General features: G+C 41.7%; 4 protein-coding genes across 5 annotated transcripts; 1 reads left to right on the top strand and 3 right to left on the bottom strand.

Moving 5' to 3' along the window:
• Positions 1 to 624: 624 nt before the first annotated feature.
• LOC135338332 (acid-sensing ion channel 4-A-like) lies at positions 625 to 2,765 on the bottom strand. Its single transcript, XM_064534428.1, has one exon. The coding sequence runs from the start codon at positions 2,191 to 2,193 to the stop codon at positions 781 to 783; it is 1,413 nt and encodes a 470-aa protein (XP_064390498.1). The 5' UTR covers positions 2,194 to 2,765; the 3' UTR covers positions 625 to 780.
• Positions 2,766 to 3,186: 421 nt separating this feature from the next.
• On the top strand, positions 3,187 to 4,752 carry LOC135338334 (6-pyruvoyl tetrahydrobiopterin synthase-like). The gene is made up of 4 exons (XM_064534430.1): positions 3,187 to 3,347; positions 3,461 to 3,691; positions 4,079 to 4,252; positions 4,674 to 4,752. Exons 1-3 carry the CDS (start codon positions 3,280 to 3,282, stop codon positions 4,233 to 4,235), a joined length of 456 nt encoding a protein of 151 aa, XP_064390500.1. The 5' UTR covers positions 3,187 to 3,279; the 3' UTR covers positions 4,236 to 4,252; positions 4,674 to 4,752.
• On the bottom strand, positions 4,673 to 10,645 carry LOC135338331 (ammonium transporter 2-like). 2 transcript variants are annotated; one of them, XM_064534425.1, is made up of 15 exons: positions 10,433 to 10,645; positions 10,219 to 10,296; positions 9,797 to 9,871; positions 8,903 to 9,022; positions 8,561 to 8,665; positions 8,095 to 8,293; positions 7,644 to 7,756; positions 7,386 to 7,436; positions 7,225 to 7,283; positions 6,994 to 7,080; positions 6,387 to 6,646; positions 6,043 to 6,136; positions 5,736 to 5,841; positions 5,362 to 5,501; positions 4,673 to 5,096 (listed from the first exon to the last, which is right to left on the bottom strand). In XM_064534425.1, the coding sequence occupies exons 1-15, from the start codon at positions 10,529 to 10,531 to the stop codon at positions 4,871 to 4,873; spliced, it is 1,812 nt and encodes a 603-aa protein (XP_064390495.1). In that variant the 5' UTR covers positions 10,532 to 10,645; the 3' UTR covers positions 4,673 to 4,870. The 2 variants fall into 2 exon arrangements, with proteins under 2 accessions (XP_064390495.1, XP_064390496.1); XM_064534426.1 differs by lacking the exon at positions 7,386 to 7,436 and having other exon boundaries at positions 10,433 to 10,644.
• Positions 10,638 to 14,248, bottom strand: LOC135338333 (probable ATP-dependent RNA helicase DDX49). Its single transcript, XM_064534429.1, has 13 exons — positions 14,097 to 14,248; positions 13,655 to 13,864; positions 13,473 to 13,594; positions 12,900 to 13,078; positions 12,261 to 12,312; positions 12,108 to 12,193; positions 11,971 to 12,046; positions 11,845 to 11,921; positions 11,527 to 11,624; positions 11,396 to 11,470; positions 11,076 to 11,164; positions 10,825 to 10,891; positions 10,638 to 10,760 (listed from the first exon to the last, which is right to left on the bottom strand). Exons 1-13 carry the CDS (start codon positions 14,215 to 14,217, stop codon positions 10,723 to 10,725), a joined length of 1,290 nt encoding a protein of 429 aa, XP_064390499.1. The 5' UTR covers positions 14,218 to 14,248; the 3' UTR covers positions 10,638 to 10,722.
• Positions 14,249 to 14,327: the final 79 nt, after the last annotated feature.

Below are 14,327 nucleotides of genomic sequence, written 5' to 3'. Positions count from 1 at the left end.
ACAAAAGAAACGCACAGGCCATTTCCCATAGTAGCATGCAATTCGCAATAGTTAGAAAAATGCAATCAGGCTTGTACAGTGTCATTAATAATATTTTGTGATATTTATTGATTACACATTTAAAACCTGATATTTTGTGTTATAATTATGGTATGCATGCATGCCATGGAGTACAATGTAGATTGATTACATGTATTATATGTACAATCATGCATGTCTTGAAATGCAATATTGAGGATATGGAAAAGGTTCAGAAGTTTGCCTAAAGCAGTCGGACTACTCGATTAGCTATTTGGATATTTTGAAACAAGCAGAACTATACCTACGCTGGGTCAGAGAAGGGCATTGGCCAGCCTGTACCACCTATTCAACATTTTGTATAATATAAGTTACTATACATATATACTGCAAACTGCACGTTTCACCCACATTCCTCCTAATAGTAACTATGGATGGCTATATACATGTACCGTATAGCACGAAATTTTCGAGGGGCTTAATTTTCGTGGATTTCGTGGGTTAGCAATCCTACACGAAAATTAAGTCCACGAAAATCGTTCTTTACCTGCTATAACGTGCAAGATTTAAAGGCGTGGCTTCCGGTAAGCAGTCATTCCGCGAACATTGTGCAACGAAAATACTTTTAGAGGCCAATCCACAAAATATAAGTGCCTCGAAAATTTCGCGCTATACGGTATATAGGCTTGTGTTCTATTACTAACTTGTAAGCTATAATTATGATATTGAGTCAGATTATTGTTTGTCTTTCAGACTGTCAGTTTACGATTCTTCCATCTTCTGTTTGAATCGTTTCTTGCAAGAGGAACAGCAGCAGTCACTGAACAATCCAAGCACCAACAGCAGCACTTCCCCTATCGTCAGTAGCGTGAAGCCCAGGAACAGTCCTGTGTTGCCTCCGATGTCAGAGATCAGGCTCCAAGGAGTGTACGAATCTGTTGTCACACGTACTTCAGTTACAAGGCTCTCGTAGTAGACATGTATACCGACCCTCCCACAATCCTCATTTGTTGCACTGCTTGTTGTGAGAGTACGATCAACTGTTTTACACTTCAGTGGGCAGTTGCAGCTGTTTTTTAATGTTCGAAATGTGTAGACTTCACAGCATATGTCTGTTAAACCACAATCCCTCATTTCAGTGTAAGGACTTTTAACAGGTGTGTAAAATTTTCTTTCCACACAATGGCATTCGTTTGCAATGTGTGTATAAAAGCAATCGTTCAAGCAAAGAGAGCGAGAGTACGATGAGTATTCTGAGAATGTTAAGTTGTTAGAGGGATTATCTGAATTTCGTACACAACCTTGGCTGGAGTAAAATTGTGTTTCGTCGGCTGAAGTCACCTGCTTCATTCCAACATTGAGGCTGCTTCCGAGTCCAACCACCACCCCTTCACTTTCTGGTCTCGGTGGCTCATCACGATTGTGAACAATGACCTTGAAACCATAGTTATTATTCAGGGTAAATGCTTGATTTCCGTTTCCGATTTGAAGCCTAAGACCGTTCAGCACACCTGTCCCTTGGACATTAAGAGACTTGGCAGTTTTATTCGGCCCATTGAATGTAAAGCAGACACCACTTGTTGTGTTAACTATTTTTAAGTCGTTAATGCAATTATTTCCTTCAAAAAAACATTGTTCGATTAAGCTGATAAGATCATTTTTTGCAAGATCCAAAATAAGATTTCCAAAGCCGATGTCAATATCAGTGTCGCTGGTTATCTTATTTGCAATTGAAATGCATTCTGTCAATGGAGGCACATTTGGAGGTTGACCAGCAGTAAACAGAGCTATTAATTGATCGACTACACTCTTTGAGAGGACAGCTGAGTCAAGGAAATTCAAACTGCACACAGTCACAGCAGGAAACTCCAACTCATCCTGCCTCATTTCAGTAATAGAGGTAGATATTGGCTCGTCGATCAGCATCTTGATACTCAAACCAGTGATGCAACAAAACCCGGCGATTGCTAAAATTACAATCAATCCCCAAAGAAGGCGCTTGACAATCGACTTGCTCTTAAACTCGTACACTGCAGCACTGAGAGAAGAGTTGTCTCCGAATTTTTTAAGACGATGGACCACGGCCACTCGCTTTCTGTTCGTCTTAGCGGTATTGAAATTCTCACTGGCATCATCCAACTGTTGAGTTGCTTTTGTTGACATTTTGAAATACATTTTTCGTTCTCTGGTGAAAGTCTGCTGAATCCTATGGCTGATTGCTTGGTGAGTGAAGACTATTTATATCTACTGCAGATAAGCAGGTTTTACCACATTCTTCTGATGTCAGACCCTCTGGAAGGCTGTAGCTAGATCTATATCAAGGCTGATTTATCTTACAGATAAGGTTGGAAAAGTAAGGCTCGCCTCTAACTCTCAAGGTTTTCCCCATGTATGAATAAAGTTGGTTCTCACAATCACTGCTCGAGAACCAACAACTTGCAATGTTTACAGATAGATAGGGTGGGCACAATAAGTTGGTGGCCTCTCAAGGTGCTCCCCATGTATGAATAAAGCAGTGCTGCTTTATTCATGTTGTTGATAAGGTTGGAAAAATAAGGTTCGCCTCTAGTCTCAAGGTTCTCCCCGTGTATGAATAAAGTTGGTTCTCACAATCACTGCTCAGTAATTTCTTTTTAAACTGAAACAAGTTTATGCGCATAATAGGGCTAAAGGTTAGCGGCCAATTAAACGTATTTTAATCGGCCTTGAATCGAGGCTAGGCAAAGGTACACAGAAAATAGCTATAGAGCTAATATTAATCTGTATGAACTACACAAACAAAAAGAGTAATTAGTAATTCTGAGAACCAACAACTTGCAATGCTTACAAATTAGCATAACCAGTAGGTTGTACATAGGATTGACAGTTGTGTTTTCAATTATTGCACAAATTTTGACTCGTGTACTGCTCTATTTCTGCAGGGAAAGGCCAATATAAATATAGGGTTGGCACAACCTCTCAATGTGCTTTCTAAAGCAGCGATTCAACAGCATGCAATGCCGCCAATATTCTACGCATGCGCACACTAGCTCACCAACTCTATCACCTGTGCTTGATGGGCATACCTAAACTTACTATATGTTTGTTCTTCATATCTTTACCTTACTTAGATTTCGATTTATATCTGTCTACCCGTTTGTACTTACCTACTGTTTCGCCATAAAGTCTAAAAAAAAAAAAAAAAAAAAAAAAAAAAAAAGCCCTCCAAAAAAGCCCTCCAAAGATCTTAGCCTCGAGGAATGTAATAACCCGCCCCTCTAAATGTCTTCTCTGCCTATTGTGTATGTGACCAAGAGATTGCAGTTCTCTGCAGCACACAGACTTTACAGGTGAGTGTGCATACATAACATGGCCATGTGTTATCTGTAGCCTCTGTAACAGAGCCTGAATATTGACTGCACCCCCACACCACACACACATCACACACCACACACTCGTACAGCCACACGCTCAGTGAAGAGGAAAATGATACACTATACGGCAAGTGTGCACGAGTGAATGGTCACGGACACAACTATGTCGTCAAGGCAACGGTACGAGGACCAGTCGACAACACGACTGGGATGGTGATGAACATTGTCGCTCTGAAGAGTGCCATGGAAGAGAGTATAATGAAACCATTGGATCATAGAAACCTGGACAAAGATGTGCCGTTCTTCAAGGACAAAGTTAGGTGTGTACTGATCCACTGATTATATACAGTGGAACCTCTGTTAACAACCACCTCCAAATAAAGGCCAGTTGCTATATAATGGCCAGGCACCCAGGTCCCAAATGAACAGTTTGTGTACAAAACAACCTCTCAACAAAGGCCACCTCTGTATAAAGGCTAAAACATTGTTCCCCAAAGGTGTCTGTTATAGAGGGGTTCCACTGTACTAGGTGTAGTGATGGTTTGATTATAGCAATTAGTGAGATGCATTATAATGAAGTCTAATAATCCATAATTAATTAAATTTACTCAGACCAATGATAATAAATATTACTTTTACATGCAGTACAATACCACTAGGTATTATTTGTGTGAATTTGTAACCAATTTGCTTATGTTTCCATGCAGTACAACTGAAAACCTGGCCGTCTTTATTTGGGGTGGGCTTAAGAGAGCTCTCGGATCACATGATGCTGAGCTGCTGTACGAAGTCTGTGTACAAGAAACTGAGAACAACGTCTTCACATATCGTGGAGAGGTTGCCATGGACAGTAGTAGCCATTAATGCTGTACGTTTTATATGTGATGCAATCTGAGAAAACAGACCACTTGGCTTAGATTTTCAATTTGAGCTGGAGGCAAATTTGTGACCTTTAGTGCAAAGTGATGAATTTAGTTTTATAAACTTACAAGTATCTATAGCCTTTCTACTATCTCTATGTGAAGTCTGGTGCTCTAAATCCAAATATGTTCACCTCAGTGCTTCGTCAAAAAACGCAAAACATAGGCTTACTAATGAGTAGGGCATCTTTGAATGGCGTTTTTGAATAATGCAATTTCATAGCAACCAACTTCAAACGATTATAACTTAGTCATAGAATGAGGTATGTACAGACTAAGCATAGCATTGTGTAGGCATTTCTCTGCTCTATCAGTATGCATAGAGATCTCAACTTTTTTAGACCAAGCCAAGTGGTCTGTTTTCTCAAATTGCATCACATATTTTGCAAATTTTGTACAATATTCATGATACGTGTTTTGTCACAAGACAATTCAGAAATTTACAGTCATAATATTATAAATGCTAAAATTCACAAAAAATAGTACAAATTATAAGCAAATTTACAACTGTGCACGCTATTGACCTAATAACTATATATATATAGTTCAGAGTACACACATTTTTGCATCAATGATCGATCAGTCTTTATCATGCGCTTCTTGAGGGGCTGTGTTGATAGAGACTAAGCCGAAATTCACGTTAGAAGTGTGGGGAGCTGTGTAGGGGGTGGTGTGCCCGGAGGTGGGGGGTGGCTCATTTACATCCACGTCCGGGTTTGGACTCCCGATCTCGTTGAAGTGGGTGAAGAGGACGTTGCCTTGGAACTTTACCAGACCTCTCGCTTTGTCCTTGAACCCCATAACCCTGCAAGGTGGGAGGGGGTGTGGTCACATCACGCTCTAATAAGGCATACAATAATTATGCTCCTAACTAAATATTAATGACAGGCTCACAGACACTAACAGTGTGTACATACGTAGCTACTATATACATGCCAAGTAAAGATGGGAGTATAATCATAGCTAGTGCTAATTGTAGCAGCCAAAGATAATAGCTTGCATTACATCGTGTAAGTGTGGTGGCGAGACTATTATACGTACCAGTGTGGTGGGGAGACTATTATACATACCATGGGAGACAGGCGAGTGCAAAGTTGACGGGAAAGAACCAGAGGACAAGGAAGACAATGGTACAGAGTGTCATCGACCACGCCATGATGAACAAACCACCGCCTAACTGGTACGCAAACAAGAGCCCGTGGTTGTCCACCTGCGTGTGTGTGTGTGTGTGTGTGGTTAGAGCCATACAACATAAACTACACAAGACATGTACATTGTATATATACTAGCTATGATTAAGGCTGCAATTCCGGGATAGAATAACGTCTTACAGTACAGGAATTTCTATGGCTACATACAAATGGGGAAATTCCCCACCCATCATTTCCTCGTAGCACCAGCTGCATGTACATGATATGTGTGTGCGTTGTAGTGTCCAACTCACTGACGCGGGAAGGTTAGAGGTTACGCAGAAACAGAGATCTTCGTAAGTCTCTCGAATTAAACACGATTTACTGAATATCCCGACACACAGTACCCCCCAGAAACCACTGTACATGAGAGGAACGAGTGACAACAACACATTGCAGCTGTTACAGTAGCACAATAGAACATGGCAACACAAATTGAGCATACAAATAGTTTTTGGGATAGCAGAGGATAACATTTGTACAACAAATTGAATAGCTAAAAGCAGAACCATTAACTTAGGGTGTTTCCTTTCCTCTAATTATAACTGTCACACCACTCACCATATAGCGTGCACAGGGAAGGCCCTGGCTCCATCGTGGAGCTTGAGGAGGTACTCTATGTAGCAGCCAGAGTGGTACACTGCCACAGATATCACTGCAGAGAAGAAAACACAAAGTCTATAATATGGGAGGAGGTTGAAACTAATTAAAAACGTAAACAAAACGTCATAATACAGCCAGCTACAGAATGCCATCATTATTAGTATCAACTTGGCACTCAAACTTAACTTATAAAATGGTAAAATGGCCTCAGTGCGACAAAGCAATAAAATAGTATTTGGTTTAGAGGTACTGGCTAGTGGGGATGAAAGGGGAGGGAGTGGGGACGAGGGTGGTTGAATTACCTCCGATGAGAATGGCCCACGGAGGATCGATGAAAGTACAGCACCCAGTGACTGACACCAGAGCCCCCAACACAGCGTTGGCTATCTCATTGGAATTAAACGTCTCATCTCGTTTGTAGATCTGGACAAGCCCTGAGATGATGGTCTGCACAATCCCGGCACTGGCACAACCCAGGCACATGACCAGAGCAATCCTACCCACTGCCGAGTGGACCGCCTTCCCTGAGATGCTCTCAGCCGATCCAGCATTGAACGCAAACCTGGGAGGGGGGGATAATACTGTAACAGCATACATGTATATTATGTACATGCAGTCTTGGTTCATAGCATGTGCCACCCCTCCAGACTGCAAAACAAATACTATCTGCGAATCTTTTATTGCTGTCACAATTAACAATTATAATAAGAATGCCCACACATTGTGTACAGAGATGTCAAGTACTTACAGAATGACAGACTTGTAAATACCAAGCATATAAACGCATTACCGTCCATACGCTTAGAGCACCCTTCACACACACACCCACACCCACACACACACACCAGGTGGTCCACAGGATAAGGATACCCAGAGCACCCCTCACACACACCCACCACACACACACACCAGGTGGTCCACAGGATAAGGATACCCAGAGCAGCACTCTCCACATTTTCGTCACCACCACCACTTGGGTACATCCACTCGAGGAAACTGGAGAAACAAACGATTACATCACAATACAGAGAACACTCATAAATATAAACGATAGGTCAAATGTATCATTCTACAAAGCAAGATACGAACACCTCCGCTAGAAAGGCAGGCATTATAACAGAATCATTATTTCTTGCTCACTTTTTTGCTCCCTCTGGTGCCACGTCTTGACGCTCGGCTCCATAAGTAGCTGCTCGAGCCTGCGATTAAAATTGGTGGAGTAAAAGTACAATTAAAAAAGCAGTTGCAAGGCAGGATTACTAGATACACACACTATGATGGAGTCTACTGATGGAGCGTACCACTAACGGATCTTTTAGAACGCTTGACCCTACAAAGGAGCGACCATAAATCTGCGAGGCATGAAGGAACCTGATCAAAGCTCAGCACCAGGCATCATTCATAGTACAGTAGAACGATTGCGTATGCATACAGACAATAATTATACCCTGGAGGCATTTGCGATTAAGAGGCACGTGTTTTGTGGTTGTACGCAAAGTGTGTGTACAGCTAGTGAGTACACTAAAGCCTTGAGGGACACACAAGCCTGTAGCTCTTACGTCATCATCATCTGTACTCCTCTTGAGACAGGAGCAACATTCTCTGATCTTCTTTGTTCGAGTACTTATCTCCAGTTTGTGGAACACTGCCAGTACAAAAGCACCCATACCACCTGCAGAAACGTTATAGTTACTAACAAGTCACCCTCTAGGCCACTGAAATGGACCCTCATGCTTATAATACGCCATTATAAGCCTGCCATTATAAGCCTGCCATTATAAGCCTCTGGACTTGTCATTATAAGCCTGCCATTATAAGCCTCTGGATTTGTCATTATAAGCCTGCCATTATAAGCCTCTGGACTTGTCATTATAAGCCTGCCATTATAAGCCTCTGGATTTGGACAGGCTTGAGAGAGAGTTAGCCAATTTGTGTCACCTTGAAGCTATTAAACGTAGTAATTTAATTTTCTCAACTACTGAATAGGATGTACATGTACGTATGCCTCACCGCAAACGTGCACAAGTCCAGAGCCGGCAAAATCGAAGAAGATGTAATCCCCGAGTTCCACGTCTTCGGTGTAGAAACTGAAGGTGTGTTCCCGGTCAGCTGTGTAGGTGCCGTTACAAGGAGCATACGGAGACCAGGCCGGCTGCTGGGGGTTGGACGAGGACCAGAAGAAACGTGCTAGACTAGGGTGGATGAAGGCCTGAGGGCATGTGTGTGTGTGGGGGGGGGAGAATGGCCAGGGAATTAAAGTATGGTATTTAAGAGTACGGCTTCATGGGTCAAAAGGGTATCCTTTTGGGATATTAGAAATGATTTACAAATGTGATAGCAAAGACAATACAAATGCTCCAATTATGGGCATAGTGGTTAACAATAGCAATATCGCAACAGATGTAACACACACAGAGCCAGCATTAAATACCTCAATGTCTATAAACTATTTTTAAGGGTGGTGGTGTACACTCACTGTCATGACGAACGAGTAGACGAAGATGGCGAGAGCTCTCATCTGGACCCCCTGTCCCACTAGGGTACCCCCCAGGATGGTGGCAGTGTTCGTAGCAAACGTAAACTGGACGAAAATAAACAATGTGTTGGTTTATTTCAAATTGTTGTTTCACACATATGCACGCTTAATGTGTTGGTTTATTTCAAATTGTGTTTTTCTTAAGTATCTATGTGTGTGTGTGTGTGTGTGTGTGCGCGTGTGTGTGCGTGTGCGTGTGAGTGTGTGTGTGTGCGTGTGCGTGTGCGTGTGCGTGTGTGTGTGTGTGTGTGTGTGTGTGTGTGTGTGTGCTAAGAAGCTTACTCTGAAGAACCAGAAGATGTAGTCTTGCTCCTCTCCCAGTACTCCAGCATCAGTGTTTCCAGAGATGGCATAACCAAACAGCCAGAACCCGATAGTGCCAGCAAAGATGTCAATGTATTTCTGTGAAGAATCATAACAGTACAATAGCTTTACTATACACAGCTGTTGATGGTTAGATCATGTACAAGCTCCCAACACATACCATATTACTAGAATGTTTTGCGAGTATCAAACATATGCGAACTTTGCGAGGGTTGATCAATTCAAAACCTAAATAAGTACTGGTAAATACATGTACATGTACAGACAATACTTGCCAGAACGCAATAGTTAGATCACAAAGGCTTCTAAATAGGCTCATTCGCAAAGGTTTTTCACCCGCAAAGTATTCTAGCAATACAGTACATTAAACTTGAAAACACCTACATACACGGTTACTAAAATATGTGTTTTAAGGGTTCCTAAGTAACTATCTGATTAATTCCTACCAAGCCATACCATGACCATGCCATAATGAAACCACTTCCATTTTGAAAAATTGCATCAAAAATTAATAACTGATAAAAGGTCATTTGGAAACTAATTCTTGGAGAGGCTTACGAAAGGAGTGAGCGTTTGCAATACAATGAATGCAAACTATGTACACATCACCTTAAGGGCGTACGCACGACCTGGGGGGAGGGGCCTAATATACAGCATGAGTTATGTTTGTACAGCTGCAATAAAAATGAAGAATAGTAGGCACATTTCGGCCCACTATTATTATAATTATCGCTATATGTATGTATGTTGACACAGTTCAGTCTGAGATATGTAATCTCAAGGAATGTGTTTCCATGCAAACAATGAAGTGTGTGTTGTGTGTGTGTGACAAGTGTGCATGTGAGGACTCACAGCCAACACCACCCTCCTCCTAAACACTTTATCTGCTTGACTGAACGCTTCCTCGAGATATAGAAACCCAGCTTTCTGAAATAGAGGGAGTAATATTCAACAGATGGGTACAGCGACTTAATTGTTGCCTGGGAAATACTATAATATTATACCCAAACTCTAACTTACAACTTGCCAAAATTTCTTCCCAAAAACATTTTGTTTGGCAACTCCCAAAATTTACTGAGCATGGTTGTCGACAACTGACCTTCAAGCATCGATTATGATAATGATAACACTTTCAGTTGCTTGAGTTTATAAAATAATTGTGACAAAAATTGCAAACAAACACTGAATGTTAGTTTATTGGCTCATCTAAAACTTGCCGAAAATGGAAAAATGAATAGGCTCAGAATGGTTTTAAATTGTCACTGCTGACTCACCATAAAGAACATAAGGATGGAGCACATGTACACCCATCCTGCACTCGGGTTGTCATAGCGAGAGGAGTAGGTTGTGTTCTGTACAGGAAAAACAAAAAACACATTATATTTACAACATGTTTACAAGCTAAAAACAAGGTACTAGGTAGCTCAAGCGTGTAATTACACAACACAGCTCTATTGCAAGTGGGTTAACTAAAGCTAGCTGACTTACGGGACACCGGGATACTTCTCTTGCAAAGCATTCTGTCAGCCTGTCCTGGCATCCCACCCCTCCATTCACAAAGCAATCGCTGTTTGGCTCCATATCCATAGCTACCGGTAGTTAGCTCAGCGCAGTGTAGTGTAGGCACAACAGCTAGCTAGCTACTCTTTTATCTATATGCTATGCAGGCTAGGACACACTTGAAAAGGGTGTGTCTGAATATAATTATGTCATGTTTTTTTGACCTCAACTTGAGGGGGAGGATTAAACAAACAAAGGTAGCACACAGTCTTAATAGTTCATGTCTTCTTCTTTGTCTTTCTTGCCTTGACATACCCTGCAGTAATTATGTGCAGAACAACGATAAAATAAACAATCTCAGAGAGTGTACGCTAACAAACCTTCAAGCAGTTTCCGTTTTCGTTTGTTGATCTTGCGACGTTCACCAAAATCAGTGTCTCCAAGACGCTGCAAAATGACAAACAAAGTAATGATAATATAATCTACCTAAGAGTGTATGTATCACCTCTAAGCCTACCACAATTATGCACACCTGTGTATAGTTTTTGCTATTTAATTAGAGAAAGCGTTTATAGCTCTTACAAAGATACATTGCAATAGCTGTTGCCTTGGCTACTGAATAGCCACTCACAATTTCCACTTCTCTCTTGGCAACATTGACAGAATTTAGTAGCTTGAGCACTTCACTCTCTTTAGAGTCATACTCTGTCAAAGTGGTCTCTGTAAAATGAAGTGATACCTCAATATTAAGTTAAGCCACACACGAACACAGAATCTTTACACTGAAGCAAAAGTTGTCCCCTTTTTTCTATACTATACCAACTATATAATTATATGAACCAACAAAGGGTTTCTTACACCCACGCACACACACACTCACACACCATGTAACGCTGTATCCATATTGCATTGCAAGAGCTATATTTAAGCTTAATATTACGTAGTTCTTACTGATGTTTTCCTCGATGCTTTTCAGTCTGTCAATGTCGTACTGGGTCACTAGGGAGAGCGCTAGTCCACCTCTGCCTGGGGGGGGGGGGGGGGGTAATGTATGTAACCAGGCTTTCTTAATTAGTTCACACCGGCTCGTGCAGTTCTGCCCACTCGGTGGATGTAGTCTTTAGAGCTAGCCGGTATGTTCACGTTCACTACCACATCCACTGTAGGAATGTCCAGACCTCTGCAGGGGGCGGTGTGTGTGAGGGGGCGGTGCTGTGTGTGTGGGCGGGGGCAGTGTGTGTGTGCGTGCGTGGACGGCACGTTGCAACTCAGCAACTAGTCTCTGATTGAACAATGCTGAGCTACACCACGCCTAAAATCTCAACTAAATGCGGAGAAAAAGAGCAAGTTTGGAATTTCCTTACATAGAATTTTCCATAGCAGTTACACAAGGAATATACCTGCTAGCCACGTCCGTAGCAACGAGGATCCTCACATGACCTGACTTGAACTTGTTCAGTGAAGCCAATCGCTGGCTCTATAGTAATTATATTTGAAAATGGACCGATCGAAAAAATACGTATTACCTGTGATAAGATGGAGTGCAGCGCCACACACGGGTAGTCAAGGTTACGCAGCAGTATGGAGTACACCTGACAGCTTCTGCATTAGGAATGAGAGTGATAGATCGCAAGCTACGATAAAATCAGTAGCTCTAACTTACCGGCACGTTGGAGTGAACAAGATGAGTGTCTTCTTCTCTTCATTGTGCAAGTGCTCCATGAGGTAAATCAAGTAGCAGTCTTTTACCTGCAAATATAACAATTATGTACCTGTCATCTAGATGTTAACAAATAGGCTGTGAACATGTACACACCTTAGCGGGCATAAGAACATATTTTTGATCTAGCTCCTCCACTGTAGCTTCCCTGCATGTAAAGAAAGCAGTACACACATAACAGTGGTACTACCGATACAACACTACACCGTACCCATTCACTGATATTATAATGACTTTTTTAGCTGTCATAACTTGAATTCCGCAGATCCAAATCAACAATTTTTTTTCTTCAGAAAGCTTAAAAAGAGACCTTTCAAATGGTGTCATCAAAGTTCAAATTTGAGAAATAAAATTATTTCCCAATTTGGACAGACTATGGATAATAGCCCATGGTCCAAGGCCGAAAAATGACAAATTATGGTCCTAACAAAATTTTGGATTTTAACACATCATTTGAAAGGTATTTTTCTAAGCTTTCAGAAAATGTGAAAATTTTTGACATTGGATCAACGGTACTGAAGTTATGGCTGTTGAAAGATGTCAACTACAATTCCCTCCCTCCGTTTAATCAATGGTTCAGGGATAAGTACATGTACAGTAAGTATGCGACACTAATCACAATTAACTTAATTAAGCCAGAAGTGTGTAGGAGGTTCATAGACATAATGTTACACATACAAAATTTTACCGTACAAATGACATAATGTTGAACGATAAACGATACTGAATACTCACTCTCGGGGTGCCTCCCAGCAGAACGGTTCGTTGGTGGCCACCTCCCTCAAGCGACCAATCGTATCAGTTAGTGTGGCACTGAAGAGAAGTGTCTGTCTCTTCTTGGGCAGGTGGTCGAATATCACTTCCAGGGCTTCTTCAAAACTGGGGTCCAGCAGACGATCTGCTTCATCTAGTACCTACAAAGGAGATGGATGGAATTTAGTGAAAATCGAGCAATCACAATCAATCAAGCCTTAGCTCTACGTGTAAACAGAATCAGAGTGCGTTTCTGTCTCACGTCGTGTAATTTAGAAGCAGCTAAACGATACATTGTGAACACACCGAGCAAATTGTTATACAGTCATGTACTACAATCATAAATAATACAGACTGATACATATAGAGCCCAAAGGAAACAGATTAACCCAAAACAAATAGCTAATCTAAGCACACCATATTGTAGCACTACCAAACAGCTACTAAATGCATCTTTTAGTTTTGAAATTGGATGTTCCAAACACAAATTATGAAAAATTGTAAGTTAGCAGCTAGGACACACCCACTTACAGCAGGTACTTCACGTGCACTCACCAGAAACTTTATTCTCTTGAGTGATACCGTATCAGTATTGGCCAGGTGGTCTGCTAGCCGACCAGGAGTTGCTATGACGATGTGAGGCTTCTTAGCCAATGACAAGCCTTGCTTCATCATATCTGTAATTGTAGTAAAAACGCCATGTCATAATTCAAGTCAGAGGTGTTCATATCTCTCACCTATTCCTCCCACAACGACAACATCTTTCAGACCAATATGGCTGCCAAACACTCTAAATTGCTCTGCAATTTGATAGGCTAACTCTCTCGTCGGAGTCAGAACTAGAGCAAAGACTCCATACGGGTCCTCTGATAGTCGGTGGAGAATGGGGAGGGCAAAGGCAGCTGTCTTCCCACTGCCAGTCTTAGAGCACCCAATACAGTCTCGACCTGCGTACAAAGGATATACATGTATGAGTAATTACAAATATTTACTTGCACGGTATAGTACTGATGAAAGGGGGAGGGCGGATCTGTGTGTATTGTATATGGTTGGATGATTTGGTCTTTATTAGGCTCCCTACAGTAGATATTGGGAGCAGTATACACAGCACAAGGGGTGGGGATGACTAGACACTGGTGCATGGTGACTGAGAGTAAGAGCACGAGCAATTAAGCTGACCTTCTAGGATGGGGGGAATGCAGTTGACTTGTACAGGAGTAGGATCCTTAATGCCCACGGCATTTACCTGCCCAACAAGCCAGTCAGATAAGCCCAAAGATGGGAAAGATGTAGTGCCCATTTTAGTTTTCAATATTTCTTTTTTCCATGTGGGTTTGGTTGGTTAAAATAAGAGTATACGGTATTATTAGAAACAAATCGTGACTTTGCACGCTAGCCTCGATTCCAGCC

The sequence above is a fragment of the Halichondria panicea genome, chromosome 7 (assembly GCF_963675165.1).
Source record: "Halichondria panicea chromosome 7, odHalPani1.1, whole genome shotgun sequence".
Lineage (NCBI taxonomy): Eukaryota > Metazoa > Porifera > Demospongiae > Suberitida > Halichondriidae > Halichondria > Halichondria panicea.
The sequence above is the reverse complement of the archived record's forward strand: the minus strand, read 5'-3'. Positions and strand labels throughout refer to the sequence as shown.

Excerpts from the sequence above, each read along its gene's own strand:
- LOC135338332 (XM_064534428.1), bottom strand. The coding sequence starts at position 2,193 with ATGTATTTCAAAATGTCAACAAAAGCAACTCAACAGTTGGATGATGCC.
- LOC135338334 (XM_064534430.1), top strand. The coding sequence starts at position 3,280 with ATGTCTTCTCTGCCTATTGTGTATGTGACCAAGAGATTGCAGTTCTCT. Across the intron at positions 3,348-3,460 it reads GCAGCACACAGACTTTACAG|CCACACGCTCAGTGAAGAGG; the intron begins GTGAGTGTGCAT and ends ACACTCGTACAG. Across the intron at positions 3,692-4,078 it reads TTCTTCAAGGACAAAGTTAG|TACAACTGAAAACCTGGCCG; the intron begins GTGTGTACTGAT and ends GTTTCCATGCAG.
- LOC135338331 (XM_064534425.1), bottom strand. The coding sequence starts at position 10,531 with ATGGATATGGAGCCAAACAGCGATTGCTTTGTGAATGGAGGGGTGGGA. Across the intron at positions 8,666-8,902 it reads ACATCTTCTGGTTCTTCAGA|TTTACGTTTGCTACGAACAC; the intron begins GTAAGCTTCTTA and ends ATTTTCGTCCAG. Across the intron at positions 6,137-6,386 it reads GTGGGCCATTCTCATCGGAG|TGATATCTGTGGCAGTGTAC; the intron begins GTAATTCAACCA and ends TCTTCTCTGCAG.
- LOC135338333 (XM_064534429.1), bottom strand. The coding sequence starts at position 14,217 with ATGGGCACTACATCTTTCCCATCTTTGGGCTTATCTGACTGGCTTGTT. Across the intron at positions 13,865-14,096 it reads CATTCCCCCCATCCTAGAAG|GTCGAGACTGTATTGGGTGC; the intron begins GTCAGCTTAATT and ends CTTTGTACGCAG. Across the intron at positions 13,595-13,654 it reads TGTCGTTGTGGGAGGAATAG|ATATGATGAAGCAAGGCTTG; the intron begins GTGAGAGATATG and ends CTACAATTACAG.